Source organism: Lynx rufus, unplaced genomic scaffold (genome assembly GCF_022079265.1).
Source record: "Lynx rufus isolate CCGP_SWC_20201006 ecotype Redwood Valley unplaced genomic scaffold, mLynRuf1.p SCAF_10, whole genome shotgun sequence".
In the NCBI taxonomy this organism is placed as follows: domain Eukaryota; kingdom Metazoa; phylum Chordata; class Mammalia; order Carnivora; family Felidae; genus Lynx; species Lynx rufus.
The window spans coordinates 43,856,004-43,878,378 of NW_025814824.1; the positions used below are offsets into that span (position 1 = coordinate 43,856,004).

The following is a 22,375-nucleotide window of genomic DNA, read 5'->3' on the forward strand; positions in this document are numbered from 1 at the left end:
CTTCGGTATTTGCGAAAGATGATCCATGGCCCTTGAGGATATGTACGTGTGGACACACAACTCCTACATCTACATAGGTATATATGTCTATATGTATATAATCTGTTATGACTGAGATCACATACAACCATAAAATATGATAAAAGCATTGTGAAAAATACTAAATGAATAAAAGATAAACCATAGACTGCAGAGAAGGGGTAAGCCCATGAATATGGAAGGGATAGATTAAGACTTAAAGGTGAAAGTAAGATTTGTTCTGAGCCCTAAAAGACAGCTGTAATTGTGAATTAAGATTTCTAAAGGCCCATGCTCACCAACTCATTTCAGAAGTAAAAAAATAGGAAACGATAGTGGAAGAGGGAGTAGAGGAACCTACATAGAGAACCTTACATGCCTGTAAAATCGAACTCTATCCTGGAATTGCCAATAAACCATGAATGAAATTTTAAACTAAGTGATTAAAACAGTCCCTTAAGGTCAAAAGGTAGCTATGCAGGCAATACTGGATAAAGAAGCTGAAGTCATAACCACAATGGTTTAGCAGAAAAGATAGATCTGAGATATTTTTTATACTACTGGCATATATAAAGAAAGGACAGAAAAGAATGCCAAAACTCCCAACCTATCACAGGTCTGACTTAATAATGTGGTTTTTGTAAACCCATACTGTTCCAGAGATATTTTGTTCTTTTGATTCTCAGTAATTAAGGACCTCTGACCCTTAATGGTGAATTTGAGTTTCCTTATTAGTTAACCTCTAAAGCAGTACATATGTAATAACATACCTGCTTTTTTAAAGTACCCCAAGGCTAAATGTGACTCTACCCCCTAGCAGTGGTTCTCAATCTTTTTATTGAGCCTAAGAATTACCAGGGAAGCATATTCAAAATGTAGATTCTTAATCCCCATTTAAGACCTACAGACCCTCCAGTTTTTAGGTTCTCAGATGATTCCTTGAGTCCATCTTAGACAAGTCATTTAAGCTCCCTGCCTTCAGTATCTTTGTAAAATAGGTATAATAATCTCTATCTTACAGTTAAGAGTTATGACAATTAAATGAAACAATATGTATTATGTCTAGGAATGGCCCTGGCACCTTGTAGATGCTAATAGGATAGGCCTACCTCCAACATACCATGTTAATTTTGGATTTACAGGTTAGTGCATTTTCTTAGGGCACACTATAGAAGAGTTTCCCAGTAGACCTACAGTCACTGATTGTTGTATTAATAAAAGAATATAGCACCTTAGAAGCTGTCCTTCCTCTTTCTTTTCCACAGCAAATAAGGCAGTTATATATGCTTTTCTTCTGTCTTTTCTCACAAAAAGACTGGCCTTCAAATTGGGATCAAACAACTCAGAAAAGGCCAAAGTGAGTGAAGAAAGATGAACAATTAAGCCCATCTACTTCTAGAACTCCCCCCTTCAACATCATCTCCTCTCCTCTACAGTTTCTTGACAAATGAACAAGGTTTTAATGCTTAAGAGTTGGGGCTAGACAGGGTACCATAAGTGCTATCACCTTTCCAGTGCATGCTCATTACTCCTGGTTCACAGAGGCCAATGGCATACATACACTTGGATGGTAGAGATAAGCCATTTTCCCAGCCGGAGGGCATGACAGAGTTGAGGGAGGTTACTGAACCAGTGGCCACACATCTGATTCCCCACTCAGTCCAGAAGATCAACAGGCCAACACCTGTTGCCATATTGTTTATCCTGGCCTTTTAGTTATTTCCAGAAGGTCTTGTAGTATATTAAGGAAAGAAAATAGGGTCAAATCCTAGCTTCACCACTGACTTAACTGTGTAACTAAGCAAGTACCCCAAATTCAGTTTTCTCAAGTTATTTTGAGGTTATTCATAGGCAGTGGGAAACTGATGGTTTTTGAGAAGTAACACAATCAAAATTAGCTCCTTTCCCTAAAAACCATGCCCCCCACAAATAAACCAACAATAAACAGAGACTAATAAATTTTTTAATTTACACCTTTTGTTAAAATATAAAACTAGGGGTTAAATTCTCAAAGTCTAAATTAGACTAAATATAAATCTGCTGCAAACCCATTGAATGGATTTATAGTGTGACAGTGTTCCTTAAAAGTGTCTAGTCGTCTTCCATCATTTTCCATTTATCTAAATTCATTCTGCCCCAGTCTTCACTTATCATCACATACATTTTATTCCATCAAACATTTTCCAGGACCAACCTACTTAAATAATCACTAAGCCTGCTTAGAGCTTTCCCAAACTTAAATTTTCCTCACCTTGACTACACATCCCAAGGCACTACTTTTCTCACTTTTTTTGGTTAGTACTATAATGTTCCATAAAGAAACAATAAAAGCTCTCTATTTCCCTAAAATGAAAGGTCAGTATATTCAATGGCTATTATGTTAACCACTTAATACAAGTATATCAAAAACCACTCATGTTTATGTTAATCAACTGAAATTATAACATAATAAATTAAACTACTATTTGCTATTTACTTAACGCTTACAAATTATTCAAGGAATCAAAATGGTTTCATATAACTTGAGGTCTGCTTCCCTTCACAAATACTTCACATTTAAACCCCATATCCATACAAAGAGAAAATCCAAAGATCTCTTTACCTAAAAACTAATGTTTGCTAAAAGGCATTATTTAGGATTTTCAGGCCTTGAAAGAAGAGTTACACTTCCAACGTGTATTTAAATTATAAACCAGTTTTGGGGCGCCTGGGTGGCTTGGTCGGTTGGGCGGCCGACTTCGGCTCAGGTCATGATCTCGCAGTCCGTGAGTTCGAGCCCCGCGTCGGGCTCTGGGCTGACAGCTCAGAGCCTGGAGCCTGTTTCGGATTCTGTGTCTCCCTCTCCCTCTGCCCCTCCCCCTGTTCATGCTCTGTCTCTCTCTGTCTGAAAGATAAATAAACGTAAAAAAAAAAAAAAAAAAAAAAATTAAAAAAAAAATAAATTATAAACCAGTTTTGATCCTGTGACACTGCTTGAAATGTAAGTACGTCATAGTTGAATTAACTGGGCTTCTGCTTTCATCTTTTCAAGTCTGATGGAGATTTGTTTCATCAAGGCTCTTATTCAAGACTTCTTCTGCAAAATTGATTTTAAAAAACAGAAAATGGTAAGTAAACATTCATTACAAAGAAAAAATTAAATAGGACAGATTCTAAGTAATGGCAAATTTCAGTCTTCTTAAATAAAAAGTTCACATGCAATACTTACCTATGATGAAAATCCAACATTCTCACTGCGATACCTTTCCTCACAGAGTATCAATATATCCCTCTAAGAATACTTTTCAATATACGAGTGTTTAATTATCATTGGCAAACACAGTGATGTATAATGACTCTATATCACCGGATCTACATTTGCTCTAACATGCTTTAAGATTAGGGTTGTTTTTCTTTTTAAATCTTTATGATGACAATTTTTTTTTTTAAGTTTATTTATTTTGAGAAAGAGAGAGCAAGAGAGCACTCAAGAAGGAGAGGGGCAGAGAGACAGGGAGAGAGAGAATATCCAAGCAGGCTCTGCACTGTCAGCACAGAGCCCGGCGCAAGGCTCAAACAAAAAAGCATGAGATCATGACCTGAGCTGAGATCAAGAGTCAGACATTTAACCGACTAAGCCACCCAGGCGCCCCAATGATGACAATTTTCAAATATACAAAAGTCAAGAGAATTATGATTAGTCCAGCTTCAATTATTATTAATGCTGTTATGGATTGAACTGTGTCCCCCCAAAATATGAAGTTCTAACCCCAATACCTCAGAACATGGTCTTATTTGGGAAGAGGGTCAATAAAGATATAATCAGTTAGGAAGAGGTCATTCTGGAGTAGGGTGGGCCATTAATCTATATGACTTGTGTCCTTATGAAGAAGGCAAAGAGACACACAAGAGGAGAAAGCCATGTGAAGATGGAGACAGAGATTAGAGCTGTGCTACCATAAGCCAAGGGACCCTTGGGGCTACCAAAAGCTGGGAGAGGCAAGAAGGATCTTCCTCTAATGGCTGTAGAGGGACTGTGGCCCTGCCAACCCCTTGATTCTGGATTCTAGCTTCCAGAACTTACTGTCTCCAGAGATAATAAATTTCTGTTGTTTGAAGCTACCTAGTTTGTGGTACTTTGTATGGCAGCCCCAGGAAACTAATACACTAACCTATTTTGTCACCCGTCCCCCTCAAATTTATTTCAAAGCAATCACTGTATCTTATTATTACAAGAATAATATTTAACACAGTGTTAATTTTTTTTTTAATTTATTTAAGTAATCTCTACATCCAACATGGGGCTTGAACTCACAACCCCAAGATCAAGAATCACATGCTCTTCCAGCTGAGCCAGCCAGGTGCCCCCATTACTCAACATTTTTAGAACCATCCTCCACCAGCCAAGATTTTGACAAGATTTCTTTGTATTATAAAAGCAACTGGTTTGGTTTCATTTTCCACCCCTGTCCCACACTTACTGTAAACTATATACACATCACTTGAGATTGAGAAAGAAAGAACAGAAGTGATACGTTCCCTCTTCTCATCCAAGTTGAAGGAACAGAGAGCATATTTTGTCACATTCACAATAAAGGTCCTGTAGCATTCACTGCATACTACTGTTAGAAGTTGAGAGAAAACGTCAATAAGTCAATATGCACAGGTCTAGTTAAATCTTACCTTTTAAGTTAGGTAGAAGTTCTCCAAAACTACATGGTACTGTGGTTCTCAATCTTTGTTCCACTGGAGAAAACTTAATTAGTGGTGAAAGAGACTGTTTTCTTTCACCAAGGGACATGCGTAAAGACGGTTTTGTATAGTCAGTGTGCAAATCATGACTGTTCAAAAAGTCAAGCATATCATCTGTTTGCATGTTTCTGGGAGTAGGGCTCAATTCTGGTTTGTGTCTTTCAAGTGTTTCAGGATTGGAAAAGTCAGTTTCTTCTCTTTTCTTGGACAGAGATTTTTTCAGAGCTTCATATCTATGGCAAATAGCCTGTAAATTAAAGTCTGATTCTGGAGTAGTCGGTCTTTCTCCCACAACATCCTCGGGAAAAATGCCACTGTGCACAGGACTATCTGGTTCCAGTTTAAAATTGGCCTCTGTACTACTGGAGCTATTAAGACTTAAGTGACCAACTTCTTCTGGAAGAGTTTCATGTAATATGCCAAAATCAATATCCTTTAAACTTGTGGAACTAATTCCACTTGATACTTGAAAAGAGTCCCATAACATACTTTTATGCACGAAAGGTTCTTTGTAAGAAGCTTTTGAGTGGTCTGCTATTTTAACATGTTCCTCTTCACTGCTGCCCATCACAACTCTCCTATTACCTACAGCAGGGGAGAATGTCTCTGTTTGGCTAGTTTCTAAAAGCCTGTTCTGTAACGCTGCACACTCCAAACCTTGCTTGTCCATTATTTTCTTGTTTAACACATCTGACTGATGTTGTGTTGACAGTCCACCAATGTGACTGGTCCCCGCATGTTTCTGAGGCACACACTTGAGGCAATCGGAAACAACTTTCTCTTCAGGCAAATGGAAATGGCTAGAATCGGATACAGAGGTTGCTGAGAGAAAACTGGTCCTGCTAAATTCTCTTTGATTATGCAACACAGGTAAGGATTCTGGTGATATTTCTCTATCTTCGGTATCCATCTGTATTAGTTCTGTACTTCTATTACCTTCCATTTCCACAGCTTTTCTCCATGAGCTCCTAATTTCGCTTACTAATTAAATGAAAGGGGAAAGAACACAATTTACTAATATTCCCAAACAGAGCATGCAATTAAAAATTTCATTTCTAGTGGTCAATATAAACCTACTGACTACACTATATGTTCCACAGATATGCCCACTGGATGACAAGACTCTACAACAAACCAAAAACAACAACATCAAAGAATTCCTTCTCCAACTGATCACACATAAATAACAAAAACTGTTCCTGAAATGTGCATATATTTGCACACAGCACATAGAAATTATATACATTAAAAAGATTTTCTGGGATGCCTGGGTGGCTCAGTCAGTTAAGTGTCCAACTCCTCATTTCGGCCCAGGTCATGATCTCACAGCTCGGGAGGTCGGGCTCTGCACTGACAGAGGGGAGCCTGCTTGGGATTCTCTCTCCCTCTTTCTCTCTGCCCCTCTCCCTCTCACACATGTGCACGCTCTCTCTCAAAATAAATAAACTTTAAATAAATAAAAATAAAAAGATATTTTCTTGTCCATCTAAGCCAGGGTTCAGCAAATTTTTTCTGAAAAGGGCAGATAGAGAAAAAAAAAATGAAAAGGGCAGATAGTGATATTTTAGCCTTTGCAGGCCATCGGACTGTGGCAACTACTCAACTCTGCCACTATAACATGAAAGTAACCATAAACAATATGGTGACAAATCCGCAAGGCTGTGTTCAACGTAACTTTATTTACAAAAACACACAGGGCAAGCTAGATTTGGTTCACAGGCTGTAGTTTGCTGACCACTGATCTAGGCTGTGGCTAGGTTCAACCTGAACTGAATCAAGTTAACTCTGAATATGTCATTTCTAGCAGCAAAATGGAAATTTTATTTAATTCAACTAGGATGATGTGCCTTCATATGGACAACAATATCAGAATTTTGCCAACACAGATTATAGGTTATAAGAAAAAAGTATTGGGCAGTCTAGCTAGCTTGGAAGGGGTAGAAAAGATTTCTATACACACTATTTTTGGCTGATGCTGCTGACTGGAAGGACTTAGCCTATATACGCTATAAATGTTGATCGCAGGTCAGATGTGGAGGGAGAGGGTGTTTTAAAAATGCTCAACTGAAGTATTTTCCAGGAAAGAGCTAAGTAAAACAACAAAAGCAAAACTGTAGAGTATCAGGGCATCATAATACTGCTTACAAATTGCCGTATCAGTGAGAACACCCACACTTAATACTTCAATAAAAGTCCCTTACATCAAAACAAATTAAGAGCCATTGCCACTAAACTGAAAGATACAGAAAAATTTTATTTGTTTCTCCCTACCCCCTAGAAAAAGAAAGTTAAAGTGAGTTTCTAGATTATATGTTAGACCTGGTTCTAACAGTAATGTCTGAGAAAGAAAATAAGTGACAGAAATCATTATAACTTACTCAAATTTTCTGGCGTTCGGGGAATTTGGTTCCTTGTTAAGAATGGGTTAGAAACTAGAGTATCAATTAGTTCCTGTAATTTTAGTTCTTTTCCTTTAGAGGGCTGTGGTGAGTCAGATAAAACTGCCCTTGCAACCTAAAACAGAAAAGGTAAAGCAAAAATTACCACAGTCACTGGTAGAATGCAACAAAAGCCCTGATGAGAACAAATCAGCACCTGATGGTTAGCAACCCCTCCAAGAGCAGTTGGCATGAAAAGCCACTCAAAAACGTAGCTCCCAAATCCTCTATATAGTCTGCTAGGCACGACCCTATAAGGTGAAACCAAATACAAAACTGTTTCCTCCCTCCTTAACTGGATATCCCATATAAAGGAAAGAAAAAGTAAAAATCTTTATACCTGAGAAGACTTAGAGGTAATTCTAACTACACAGTGACCTAAGCTACTAACTGCCACATCTTTGAACTTGACAATTCTGTATTTGCCAAAATGACTAGGTTTAAAGCAAGCAGATTTTTCTTATTTATAATCCATTTGCCCAATAACACTTCTACTAACAAATAAAATACTCCCGGACAATATACTTCTTTGCCAGAAACCTCATTACCAGACATAAACTAGTAAACAAGGCATAGAAATACATTCTGAAATACAGAAAAGAAAGTATACAGTATGAAAACAGAACTCTAGGGGATTTACTACTAAGCATAGTTGTCGTCCTTCTACTTTGTATACATTTCAAAAGTGATCAAATGCATCATTGCTCATGATGTCGGTTTTTCCTGACAAGAGACTTTTCACTGGCAAGTGAAATGCTACTATTGCTCAGCAGTAATACTGTACTATTTACTGCAGAAAGTTTATGCAAATGCTCAAGTCATTCTCTAATGTTATTTTTATTACGTTTCCCACAACATCCCTTAGCACTGTTTGAATTTGATTAAGCAGCCAGAAAATAATCAGCTACTTTATATTTCTGGAGACTGAGAAAAATTTGGTTTGGTGCATATTGATTCAGGTATTGGAGTTCCGTCCTTTATCTCAATCTTGATGCATTTAATTACTTTTTAAATATCTAGAAAGTAGAAAGACAAAAACTATGCTTAGAGATAATAATGATACTGCATAATCTTTGTTCTAATATTTAAAAAAAGAGGAAGCTTGGCTAAGCAACAGACATTTAGATTATCTTAATAGAATATAATCATTGGGTGTATTTATCTAACAATTTACATAATGACTGATTCCAAAAACATCACACATGTATTATTTTTCTACTTGTAGAGATATTTATAGACTGGGTCATGGGTTCTCAATCACGGATATAATCCTACTAAGTTTATATCTACATCTACTTTTTGGGAGGACCAATTTGCTTTAAACATGATTTTCATTATCTGTGCCCTCCTTTCCCAAATTAATCCCAGTTAATCAATAATTATAACTTCTTTTACAATCTCAACGCCAATGAGAAAATAATAGATATTTCAGTACACTCATTACAATCTTTTTCTAACCTCTTCTACCATATGATCCTGCTCTTTTTGGAATGGATCACTATTTTTAGCTGGCAGAGACCCTGCAAATGCAGTATTCTCTGTATTTCTTGCAGTATTTGATGATGAAGAGCCTTCCATTTCAAATTTTGGTGTTTCCTTAGAAGGTGTTTCATTTCCTTCTCTAGGAGTTCTTATCTTCATGTCCTGAAGAAAACAGACATGGAATAATAATAATTATGGCTGATCTTCATTAGAGGTTCTTGAGTTATCATGGTCAGTGGCACAATTAAAAAATTTCAATATTCCCACTTAGAAGCAATAGGAAAAGCGTAAATACAAATTGGGATATCAACAAAAATAATATTTTATCATAAGTTAGTACAGCCAAAATTACTTAAAAATTGTTTTAAAATATACCTTTTCAAGCAGACTAACACTGTTTCTACCCGATGATGAAACTGGCTGCAACAGGAAAGAAGCAGGTCTAAAGGAAAAAAGGATATCAAATCCAAGTTATACACAGGGAAGAATTCCATTCACTAGCTACATCTGAATAATCTACAGAAATTGTCTGCCCCGTATCTGTCCGTTACGATTTCCCTCAATTCGTCCCGGTCATCAAAAGGCAGTTTATTCTAGGGAGGTACAGTGACAATCAGAGCAGTACTTCAGCCCCATTTGTGTATCAGCCTCCCAAATGGTGAACATCTTCCTTAACCACTACGTATTTTAAATCAACATTTTTTACAAGGTTGAATGACTTGATGAACACTCAAAAACTTGAGTACACGGTATAAACAAATTCAACTAACTAGAACCGCATTATTACATTACCTTTAGGCTTCAGATCACAGAATTTCATTGTACCAGAGACTTTGTGATTTTGATACTTTGTGTCCAAAATCAATTCCTCTTATGCTGACTCTTGCTCTATAGCATGTATGTTAGTTATAGTAAAGTCGTAAGGTTAATCAGTTTGTTTGCTGGATTCTACATATAGCATTCCTTACTATCTTAGATTCTCTTGCCCCTTTGGACAAAATAAAACCTCACACATCAATTACGAAACAAGTTATTAAGTTTTTAAAGCCTTCAAAGCAATTATAACTTGATCTTGAAAGAACTTTCAAAGTCAATCATGGGTATGCTCACTGGTCAAAGCTTTTCTACTCTAATACAAAAGGCAAGATGACCTGAGAGGCCACTTTCAACCTCAAGCATGTCGGTGCTTTGCTTTCTGTTCATGGGTAGTACAAAATTAACAGCTTTAAAACATTTTATGTAACAGCAAATACGCTTTTTCAAACTTTTTCAACTATGTGCTTCTTAGAATTGTTATCTACCTTCCAAACATAATTCAAGATCACTGAAACTGTTTAAGGCTCAATTTTGCCTCAAGAGGATATAATCTAGATGTCAAAGGAAAAATTAATCATCTACGATGATTTTATCTAAATTTTCCTAAAACTTTAACATTAAAATGATCAAAAAGCCCTCTGAGGCAGGACCAGCGATCTAAGATGCCACTAAGACGCCACCACGAGATTGTGAGCTCCTGGAGGACAAAGACTATGTCTTTCCAAAGGTTATTCCCACAAACTGGTACTTGGCAGTACAATACATGTTTGTAACTAATTGATGGATTGACTGAATCAATGAATAAATGTCACCTGAGCAAGAGGCTCTATAGATTTATGCCACCAAATTTTATTTGGATCATTCTTACAGAGCCTCATTAAAAAACAAAATGGAGGGGCGCCTGGGTGGCGCAGTCGGTTAAGCGTCCGACTTCAGCCAGGTCACGATCTCGCGGTCCGGGAGTTCGAGCCCCGCGTCAGGCTCTGGGCTGATGGCTCGGAGCCTGGAGCCTGTTTCCGATTCTGTGTCTCCCTCTCTCTCTGCTCCTCCCCCGTTCATGCTCTGTCTCTCTCTGTCCCAAAAATAAATAAACGTTGAAAAAAAAAAAAAATTTAGGGGCGCCTGGGTGGCGCAGTCGGTTAAGCGTCCGACTTCAGCCAGGTCACGATCTCGCGGTCTGTGAGTTCAAGCCCCGCGTCAGGCTCTGGGCTGATGGCTCAGAGCCTGGAGCCTGCTTCCGATTCTGTGTCTCCCTCTCTCTCTGCCCCTCCCCCGTTCATGCTCTGTCTCTCTCTGTCCCAAAAATAAATAAACGTTGAAAAAAAAAAAAAAAATTTAAAAAAAAAACAAAAAACAAAATGGACACCTATTCTCTAGCTTCTCTCTCATTTCTGAATTAGCAACATGCAATCAGCCCTAATAACATCTCAATCCAAGCCAACCTGAAAGCAGTCCTGGCTCAATCCTTACTCTCTATCTACCTGCCATGCCAAAACTGAGGCCCATAAAATCCTAGGACTGTAATAGATAAAGAGAGCTGGTGTTGATCCCACTGCGGGATTCTATCCTAAGGAAAGAGTACTTCCAAAAGAAAATAAGAAACAACATGCTTTTTACAGTAAAAAAAAATTTAAGGAAAATCTGAAAGTCTAAAAATAAATGAGGGGTGCCTGGGTGGCTCAGTCAGTTAAGTGTCCGACTTCAGCTCAGGTCATGATCTCACAGGCCATGAGTTCGAGCCCCGCGTCAGGCTCTGTGCTGATAGCCCAGAGCCTGGAGCCTGCTTCAGATTCTCTCTCTCTCTCTCTCTCTCTCTCTCTCTCTCTCTCTGCCCTTCCTCTGCTCACACTGTCTCTTTCAAAAATAAACATTAAAAAAAATTTTTTAAATAAATGAAATGTTACAAAGTGTTTATAAGTGAAAAATGGTAATATAAAGAAAACATACATACATATACTAAAAAACTATACTTATATTAGTGTTTAGAAAATTTTGATTAGAATTAAATTTATGTATGTTTATAAATAAACATCAAAAAACAACCTGGGAAGAAAGTCTGACAAGTAATTTGTTAGAAATTTTAGCTAATTGGAGCGCCTGGGTGACTCGGGTAAGCATCCAACTTCAGCTCAGGTCATGATCGTGCGGTTCTTGAGTTAGAGCCCAGCACTGGGCTCGCTGCTGTCAGCACAGAGCCTGCTTCTGATCCTCTGTCTCCCTCTCTCTGCCCCTCCCTCACTCACTCTCTCTCTCTCAAAAATAAACATTTTTTTAAAAAAGAAATTTCGGCTAATTATTTCTCATTTTTATTTTGTTGTTATGATATATCTACAATTAAAGAAATAACAAACAGAAATTATAAAAAGAGAAAGGAAATTAGAATTCGGTTTCTAAGACTAAAGATATTTAGCTGGCATTCAGGCAAGATCGTACTGCCCCATCTCTGAAATGCAATAAAGGAGAAACTGAAGAGGTTAAAGGTCTAGGTCTAAAAGTGCATCACCACACTAGAAATATCATGGAACCCTCCCTTCCAGAAACCACTGCAAAGAAAGTTAGTGTCCACAATTATAGCGAAGGTATCACCAATCAATGGATTCTGGGTTTAAGTATAGTGAAGCCTCCATCAGCTCACTCTGATCAAAAACAACCATGAGATTTATGGACAACATTACTTATATTTTGGTACCTGTGGGTGACAACCACATGTGAAGGGGCTAATGACTTACGGCTAAAAACTACATTCTTTCCACGCTTTTTAATGGAATAGTTGTATTGTTCATATCCACATATGAATTTCCAATCAACTACTTTGATACTGACCTAAGATGCCACTACAAACAGCAGCTGAACTTCACGTAAGAAAAGGGTATTATTAGGGGTGACTGGCTGGCTCAGTCTGTGGAGTGTGCAGCTCTTGCTCTCCGGGTTGTGAGTTCAAGACCCATGTGGGATGTGGATATTACTTAGAAAAATAAAATAAAATCGTAAAACACAGGGGGTATTATTTTCTTTAAGTACAGTCCACCTACATTACACATTACTAATGAAACATTTTATTTCAAAACACCTTTACAGTAAAGAATTCTAAGCAATAAGCTTATTTACAAATGACTCAACTCTTCACCTTTCTTCTGTTCTGCTATCAGGCAGTAATAATCATTCATATACTATTAAGCATTTTATCCCTCACCACCAAAAGCCTCCCCTTACACTTCCCTTCAATATCCCAAACCTTCTATTACAATTAAGTATCCCAAGGGGCACCTGGGTGGCTCAGTCAGTTAAATGACCAACTTCAAGTCAGGTCACAATCTCACAGTTCATGGTTCAAGCCCCACAGTTCATGGTTCAAGCTGTGTTGACAGCTCAGAGCCTAGAAACTCTTTCAGATTCTGTGTCTCCCTCTCTCTCTGCCCCTCCCTGACTCACACTCTCTCTCTAAAATAAATATAACAGTTTTTAAAAAAATTAAAGGAGCACCTGGGTGGCTCAATCAGTTAAGCATCTGACCTCGGCTCAGGTCATGAACTCGGGGTTCATGAGTTCGAGCCCTGCATCGGGCTCTGTGCTGACAGCTCAGAGCCTGGAGCCTGCTTCAGATTCTGTGTCTCCCTCTCTCTCTCTGCTTCTCCCCTGCTCATGCTCTGTCTGTCTCTCTCTCTCAAAAATAAACATTAAAAAAAAAAAAATTAAGTATCAAAGATGAGCTTGGGGAGCCCTGGTGGCTCAGCTGGTTGAGCATCCAGTTCTTGATTTCAGCTCAGGTCACGACCTCCACGTTAGACTCCATGCTGAGCATGGAGCATGCTTAAGATTCTCTCTCCCTCTGCCCCTCTGCCCTGCTTACTCTCTCTAAAAAAAATAAAAATAAAATTTAAAGAGATGAGCATGGAAGAGGATAAATCGGGAAATCAAAGTGTATTTAGGGGTTCCTGGGTGGCTCAGCTGGTTAAGCATCCAACTCCTGATCTCAGCTCAGGTCATGATCTCACAGTTTCGTGGGTTCAAGCCCCACATCAGGCTCTACACTGGGGATTCTCTCTCTCTCTCTGCTGTTCCACTGTTCGCGTGCTCGCTTTCTCTCTCTCTCAAAATAAACATTTTTTTGTTTAAGTGTATTTAATACAATCTCTTTTCCTATACTAAGTGATTTCCATCTAAACTAAATTCTTAGGAGCTAAGTGTCTGGCTCTTGTAGAATTCTGATAGTGTATCTTAGTACAAAATTCTACTTCAAGAAAGAATCTTGAGGGATGCATACGTGGTTCAATCGGTTGTGCATCCAACTCTTGCTTTTGGCTCAGGTCATGATCTCATGGCCATGGGATCAAGCCCCGCTGGAATATGTTTAGGATTCTCTCTCAGAGCACCTGGGTGGTTCAGCCAATTAAGCATCTGACTTCAGCTCAGGTCATGATCTCACAGCTCGTGGGTTCAAGCCCTACATTGACCTCCTTCTGTCTCTCTGTCTCTCTGTCTCTCTCTCTCTCTCACTCTCTGCCTCTCCCCAGCTCATGCACACATGCTCTCTCTCTCTCAAAAATAAAAATAAAACATTAAAAAAGAAAAAAGATTCCCACTCTCTCCTTCTGCCCCTCCACTGCTCATGAAGTGCACATGCGCTCTCCAAAAAAAAAAGAATCTTGAAGTTCAATGAATTCAATGGAGTTCATAAATAAAATCCTATCTATGAACCAATCTACTAACTCCATCAATCTTTATTTAGCCCCTTAAGGTCCCAGCAAGTGACCTTAATCAAATATTTCATTTGCTCTCTCAAGGAAAGAGAAACCAAAAACATAATTGAGATTGGGAAGCATCAACTATTCCCCTCTAGCATGCTTGAAGAACAGTGCTAAGGGAGTAAAATAGAGAAGCCCAATAACTTCACAATCTCTTCAATGTCAAATCTCTACAATAGATTGCACTATTTTTCTTAAGGTACTCCCAAGAATCAACATCATATCCAGATCTAAGAATAAAAAAATAAATCTTCCACAAGAAATCCTGACCTCCTGTGAATCAGAAAATTACTGCCAAGCAAACTGCCAATAGCTCTATTTCACATATAATCTGACTCTTGTTACAGTGTTTCAGTTTATTAACTTATTAAAAGTATACAGAATGAAGAAGACTTCAATTAACATATAAGTTTTGACTCTTGTTACGGTGTTTCAACTATTAACTTACTTAGAGTATACAGAATGAAGAGAGCTTCAATTCATTTAAAATTTAGAATTTTCTTTTAGAATTATCCTAAGTAACTTGTCTCCATAACTGTGCAATTATATGGGGAAACTGGACTGAAAGACCCCTATTTAGATCAAAGGGTAGTCAGAAAACAAAAAACTTTAATGTAACAAACCAGTTGAGTATGTCTGTGTTTGATTGCCACTTAATAACACTTAGTGTCAATAAAGATTAAATATATTCCCCAGGTAGACTACATACATTTAGAAATTTTTGCTTATATAAGTTGGCATCTGTTTTAAGAGCCAAAATGGGATAATAAAGAAAACAGGCAATAAAAAAAATTAAGAATACTCCTGAAGGATGTTCTAATAAACAAAAGTTTAGTTTTCTTCACATGTTAAATTTTGGGATTAGAGTGAATCAGAAGTCTTCCCTTTTTTGTTTTGTTTTGAGAGACAGAAAGCAAGGGAGAGGGACAAAGGGAGAGAGAGAATCTTTTTTCTTTCTTTCTTTTTTTTTTTTTTTAATGTTTATTTGTTTTTGAGAGAGACAGAGACAGAGCACAAGAGGGGAAGGGCAGAGAGAGATAGAGGGAGACACAGAACCCAAAGCAGGCTCCAGGCTCTGAGTTGTCAGCACAGAGCTCAACACAGCGCTTGATTCATGAACCTTGAGATCACGACTTCAGCCAAAGTTGGACATTCAACCGACTGAGCTACCCAGACTCTCCAGGAGAGAGAGAATCTTAAGCGGGTTCCATACTCAGCAGGGAGCCCAACACAGGGCTCAATCCCACCACCCTAAGGATCATGACCTGAGCTGAAATCAAGATTGGATGCTCAACCGACTGAGCCACCCAGGTGCCCCTTCCTTTTTTTTTCAAAGCATGGATCTCTGTTTATCAAATGGCATATAAAACCCTCAATATATAATACACATAAAAAACGATTTGCTCAGGTTGAAGTGGAAAAAGGTTAGACCAGTGACAGGTTAAATTAGTTTCATCCACATCACCAGAGGGCGCTGCAGAACACAGTCTAAAAACTAGGAGACAAGATCATCTCAGAAGCCCTTAAACTCCTGGATTTGGATTTAGTCAACTGGTCACAAGTGGTTTCAAAGAAGCTCACAGACACAAAAAGGCAAAAATTCCCAAACTTGCACTAGATAATTTCCATACGTTTTTCTTCAAAAATTAGATAATCCCCTATGAATTCCCAACATTTAGATAAACAAAAGAAGGAAAAATAAAAATGCCTCTGTGTCAGAAATGTTTCAATCTTTCCTGAAAATATGGATCCACATGGAAAAATATTCTCTAGTTAAGAGAAGAAAATTATAGATGATCCCATAGTACAGAAGCTTGAAAATTAGGTGAAGAAGATGAAACTAAATTAATGAAGGGGGAAAAAAATCAATATGAAAATCAAATTTGTTCTACCTGTTGGTTAGATCATGTACAGTTGCCGGTATATCACTGGCTCTCCTGCAATCATTTTCTTGGTTATGTTGCTTAGGTATATCTAAAGGAACATAAAAATTAATTACTCTTGAATTATGTTTGTATATTCTAATATTCAGTGATCTCTTGAAATTCTAGAAAAACTTCTAAACAAAAGAAAACAGAAAATCACAATATGAATGCTAATAGGAAAAAAATCATTCAATTGTGAAAGTGTACCGATAGGACAGATACAGAATATCTAGTAATAAACTTTTTTTTTTTTAACGTTTATTTATTTTGAGAGAGAGTGCAGTGAAATCGCACGAGTGAGCCCAATGCGAGGCTTGATCACTTCGGCCTGAATGAACTCAAATATGGCCTACATCTATTGCCTGCCCTAGCCTAGCTACATAATTCATACATTTTTTATGCATTTATTCCTCCTCTTATCTAATATTTACTGAACTCAATAATTTCTTGCACACAAGTACTGGGCAGTTGGGGAAACTGAATATAAAATGGATATTAGATATTGTAGAGAAATGAATTTTTTAGGTGTGATAGTGGCACAATAGTTGACGAAGCTGAATATGAGATACAACAGAATTATTATTAGCTTTTTAGATATGACATTACTATGGTAGTTACATAGGAAAAGTCTTCAAATTTTTATGGGAATGCATGCTGAAACACTTTCAGTGAAGTGTTACAATGTCTAGAACTTACTTGGTTTAGCAAAAATACAAATATATATATATATGTATATATATATATATATACATATATATATATATATATAGCAATATGGCAGATGTTGATTAAAACAGGTAGTATTTGGATAATTATTATACTATTTCATGTTAAACAGCTGTGGGCGTCTATACAAAACCTTGTAAACAAATGTTTATACCACCATTACTCATAATACTGAAATAGTCCAAACAACCCAAATATCCATCAATGGATGAATGGATGAATAAACAAAATATGGTTTAGTCATTCAACAGAATGTATTCATAAAAAGTAACGAAGTACTAATACATGCTACAACTTTGATAAACCCTGAAAACATTGTGCGAAGTGAAAAATTCTGCAAGTGAAAGAAGCCAGACACAAAAAGCCTCATATTGAGCACTGGGTGTTGTATTTAAGTGATGAATCACTGAATTATACTCCTGAAACCAATATTGCACTGTATATTAACTAACCAGAATTTAAATAAAAATTTGAAAAGAAAAAAAAAAGCCTCCTATTATAGGACTCCTTTTATATGAAATATCTAGCATAGACAAATCCATAGCGATAAGAAGTACATTAGCGGTTGCCAGGGATCAGGAAAGGGGAAAATGGGGAATCACTGCTTAATGTGTACAGGATTTCCTTTTGAGATAATAAAAATATTCTGGAGCTAAAAAATGGTGATGGGGGGATGCCTGGGTGGCTCAATCAGTTAGGCGTCTAACTTCGGCTCAGGTCATGATCTCGCAGTCAGGAGTTCGAGCCCTGCATTGGGCTCTGTGCTGACAGCTCAGAGCCTGGAGCCTGATTCAGATTCTGTGTCTCCCTCTCTCTCTGCCCCTCCTTCACATTCTCTCTCTCAAAAATAAATAAACATTAAATTTAAAAAAAAAAGTGGTGATGGTTGCACAACTCTGTGAATTTACTAAATGCCACTGACTTGGTACACTGCAATGACTGAAATAATATGTGCATTTCACCACAATAAAAAATAATTGGGGGGAAAAAAAACAAGAATGTAAAGAAACTGCTATCATAGTGAAAAATAACTGATCAGAGGGAGGTTTAAGAGAGACAAAAACAAATAACCAACCTGGAAGTGAAGCAGGATACCGCAAAAGAATACTCCTAGCATACACTTCTTCCGAGGCAGGATCAAATGAAAGGGGAGACATTGGTGGTAAAAGATCCACAGCCTTAAAACACAGAAATCATCATTTTGAAATAAACACATTTACTCGTTACCATAGTAACAATGCTAAATTAATCTATGAATGGATGATTTTCCCCCTAGCAAAGATGGAATTACCAAGCATGGCAATTATCTCATAACTATTTTTAAACAAAGGAGTACAATATTAGAACGAGGGGACTACTCTGTCCTCCAACTGTGCCTCAAATGTAATACTACCTAACAGCAAGAGAAAAGTCTCATTTTCTTTTTAATATAATCCTCTGAGTCTAAAAATATTAACTATAAATCAGAAGGCAACCTGATAAATACTTGAATATGTATTTAGAAAATTAGAGAAACCAAAACATTTAAACTTTAGGCTCAGATGCCAAGATGAGAAACACGCAAAGCATTCCTAGATCACTTGTAACATGATAAATCAAAAGACTGCCTTACACTAAACTACTCTCCAAGAGGCAAGCCAACATTACTTACTGGAGTCGAACCTTTAACTAGACTGAAAGGAGACAGACCAAGAAATTCTTTCCACTTTTTATGCCATTCTCCTTGCCTTTCAGCAACAGAATGTTTTATAGTTGTGAGATCTTCTTTTACTTTACACCTATGATAAAAAAAAGAATTTCCTTCAAAACATGAATATATAAAATAAAAGTATTTTATATTTATATATAAAATAAAAGTATTGAATAAAATTTAAGACAACAGTTTGTAGAGAAAGGGAAGAAAATATAACTGGAAGTTCAACCAATACAGCATGTATGAAATGAATAAACTCTCACAGTGAACATTCAGTTCCGAAAATACTTTTCCTTTTAAGACCAGAAAGCAATCATACATCAATTATTCCATTTATCCCTTTAAAATATTGTTTTTTCCTAGTTCTAAACTCAAGTCCAAACTCTACTCTTACTCTGTCCCTCCCAGCTCCTCCACTCAAATAACAACTTTTTCTGAGGCTTAGTTTATTAGTTTTATTATACAACAGAAAAGCTTGAGAAAAGTTGAAATTATTTCATAAAGAATAATCCCTTAGGGCAAATAATTTATTCTAGAAAGAAAACAACATTAATTTTCCTTTCTACTTTATGTGTCTCCCCAGGAGTCGATGACAAGGTTTTTAAGTTCTAATAAAATGCTCACATTCGTTTGCCAAAGCTGAAGAGTTGTCAACTACACAAGTTGTGCTGAGAAATTATCAAAACCACCCTATTCCTCCCCCAGTACCATAACAAAAGATATTTCTGGGATACCTCATACGCTTCAGATCTGATAATCTTTCTCTCTGAAGTTTGGTCTCTTTTTCAAGGAATTGAAGGTCTATTGTCAGTCTTGCTGGGTCAGCCTGATAACGTTCGTATTTCACTACTTTCAAAACTTCATTTAATAACTGAATAACTGTTAACAGGTTCAATTTTCCAGCCTCATAAACATTTCCTATGTGCAACTAAGGATTCAGAGGGGGAGGGGGGGGAAAGTGGTTCGTAAGATTATGAACTGTTACATAAATATATTTATGTTTCTTATTATATAAAAAGCTTACCTTAAGAGTGAAAAAAGTCAAATGTCTACCCAAAACTGAAACCAAGTAAATAATTTTGGTCCAAAGAAAACTACTGTGAAAGAATTAACATGCAGTGCTATATTGTTGTATTATGCAAAAAAAGTTGCAAACTAGAATAAAAGAAATGCAAACAAACAGAAAGCAAAATGAAGACTGAGAAGAAAAAGCAGGTTTGGTGAAGGATCATAAATTCATGTTTTGTTTTTAAAATTTTTTTAAATTTTTTGATGTTATTTATTTGAGAGAGAGAGAGAGAAAAGCAGAGAGGGAGACACAGAATTCAAAGCAGTCTCCAGGCTCTAAACTGTCAGCACGGACCTGGACGCAGGGCTCGAACCCAGAAACTGTGAGATCATGACCTGAGCTGAAGTCGGACCCTCAACCGACTGAGCCACCCAGGCACCCCCATAAATTCATGTTTTAACAGAAGTTGCAAATTGATGTCCCTTAATGGCTGAATCCAAACTTAGACATGTTTATTTGGCCTGCACAACTCCAGTATTTTAAAATCATTTGAATTAGCTGCCAATCAACTAAAAATCTTAAAATTTCACATAAATACTACTATTTTTCCAAAAAGAAATATATATGTTCCAAAGAGGAATATATATGCTCCAAAGAGCATATATTACCTACCTACTCCCTGTATACAGGAATCTGAACTTGCAGACTTTTATGTACTCTGAATTTGAAGTGCCTGGCATGTTACCTATTAAAGTGAAAGCTCTTCAGGGTCACAACAATGTTTCACCTTCCTATCCCCTATGTTATCATTAATATTTGACATATTAGATACTTAATAGAGTGTGAGTTTACTAAGAAAACAAATGTACGTAGCCAGATGGAAATGTTTCCTAAGCAAGTGGAAATAATTTCATGGAGTTTGGGTTGAAGGCAAGAAACTTGAAATACCAATTTGGGAAGATTATTGTACAGGATACTGATGAAAACTTAGAATTGAGTAAGAAAAAACAGATGAATATAATGTGGGGAAAAGCAGGCATTAATGGAACCATGGAAAACACTTTCATTTGAAAGTCAGAGAAAAAGGAAGTGGTAGAAAACTGAGAACAGCAGTATGAAAAAACACAAGAACAAAGGCACTGAGGTCACAAAAGCTAATGGAAGCAAAATTTTACAATACTTAGCATCAAGATGAAAGAGAAACCAGAGGATAGAGACTTTTTTTAAAAAAGGTTTTTATTATTTTCAAGTAACCTCTACACCCAACATGGGGCTCAAACTCACAACCCTGAAATCAAGAGTTGCATGCTCTACCGACTGAGCCAGCCAGGCACCCCAAAAGACATTTTAAAAAGAAATTCAGCAATTAGGAGATCATTAATGCTCCCCTTTGAGAATTTATAAAGAACTAGTACCAAGGGTGTCTGGATGGCTCAGTCGGTTAAGCACCCAAATTCAGCTCAGGTCATGATCTCACAGTTCATGGGTTAGAGCCCCACATCGGGCTCTGGAATGACAGCCTGCTTAGTATACTGTGTCTCCCTCTCTCCCTTTCTGCCCCTTCCCTGCTTGTGCTCTCTCAAAAATAAATTAATAAACTTTAAAGAACTATACCAGATCGTCTTCCTACTAAGTAACCTCCTTCTCCTCTCTACACTGTATGATGTAGCACCATAAAAGAAATGAACAAATTAATAAAAGCGTGTGTGTGTGTGTGTGTGTGTATACACACACACCAACAGCCCTTTATGAAAGTTTTACTAAATATATTCACAAAAATAAATTCTGAAGACAAAAAAATTTTAAGAAAAATATACAATATTTATTATGTATTTGCTATATATAATACATACTATATATTAAATACATATATTTTAGTGTGTGTGTATATATATATATATATGTAAAATATACATATGTAAAATAATTTCATGAAGAGAGTTCTTCCAAAAACTTCTTTTATATCAAATGCTTACCTGACCCATTTGTTTCTCAATTTTGTCAAGTAAGAGCCTTGGAATATCGATAGCGACATTAGTTCCATCTAAAGTATACTGGTTAACAAGACTAAGGACTGCATTAACAACTTCTCTTTCTTTTTCCAAAAACGTGAGTGTTTCATTCACTGAGGCCCACAATGACCGCACCTTTGAAAACAGAGAGAAGGTCTATACATAATCTGTACATACATCAAAGTAATGCAAAACACAAATATATACTCACTCCCAGGAATAAAGTATTCCTGGAAAGATTTCTGGCGAGAAAATTAACCATCTAAAAGCACTAAAATTAATTAATTAATTAACCATCTAAAAGCACTGATACTACTTCCAAAGGGGCTTTAAAACTGAAGAATTTCTCAGGAGATTTTAGCCAACCATGATTTTCAAAAAAATCTAAAAAATCGCATGGTACCAAGATGCAATTAGCATTTCCTGTGTTTTGATATGCCACCAATCTAACAGAAACTTTTCAGGGAGAAATAGTAGATTTTCAGGAGGGAAAAAAAAAATACTACACATCAATTTTAAGAGTTATTCAAGTTTCAAAAGGTAAAAATGTGAAAAACCATGTTCCTTTATTATTTTTTTAATGTTTATTTACTTTTAAGAGAAAGAGACAGAGGTGTGAGCGGGGGAGGGGCAGAGAGAGGGGGAGACAGAATTCAAAGCAGGCTCCAGGCTCTAAGCTGTCACACAAAGCCTGACTCGGGGGCTTGACCCTACAGACCACAAGGTCATGACCTGGGCTGAAGTCGAACACTTAACAGACTGAGCCACCCAGGCATCCCA

General features: G+C 37.0%; 1 protein-coding gene and 1 non-coding gene across 3 annotated transcripts in view; both read right to left on the minus strand.

Annotated features, from left to right (window-relative positions):
• Positions 1 to 2,891: 2,891 nt before the first annotated feature.
• Positions 2,892 to 22,375, minus strand: part of HAUS6 (HAUS augmin like complex subunit 6) — a 35,706-nt gene continuing 16,222 nt past the window's right edge. For both annotated transcript variants that reach the window (XM_047064834.1, XM_047064827.1), the window contains exons 8-17: positions 21,560 to 21,730; positions 19,309 to 19,502; positions 18,533 to 18,659; positions 17,957 to 18,059; positions 16,123 to 16,204; positions 9,045 to 9,111; positions 8,646 to 8,831; positions 7,128 to 7,263; positions 4,681 to 5,730; positions 2,892 to 3,094 (exon numbers count right to left, since the gene is read on the minus strand). In XM_047064834.1, coding sequence (XP_046920790.1) covers positions 3,045 to 3,094; positions 4,681 to 5,730; positions 7,128 to 7,263; positions 8,646 to 8,831; positions 9,045 to 9,111; positions 16,123 to 16,204; positions 17,957 to 18,059; positions 18,533 to 18,659; positions 19,309 to 19,502; positions 21,560 to 21,730 — 2,166 coding nt within the window. In that variant the 3' untranslated portion in view covers positions 2,892 to 3,044. The remainder of the gene's footprint in view (positions 3,095 to 4,680; positions 5,731 to 7,127; positions 7,264 to 8,645; positions 8,832 to 9,044; positions 9,112 to 16,122; positions 16,205 to 17,956; positions 18,060 to 18,532; positions 18,660 to 19,308; positions 19,503 to 21,559; positions 21,731 to 22,375) is intronic.
• Positions 9,193 to 9,323, minus strand: LOC124505352 (small Cajal body-specific RNA 8). Its single transcript, XR_006960640.1, has one exon. It is a non-coding gene; the product is annotated as a small Cajal body-specific RNA 8 (non-coding RNA).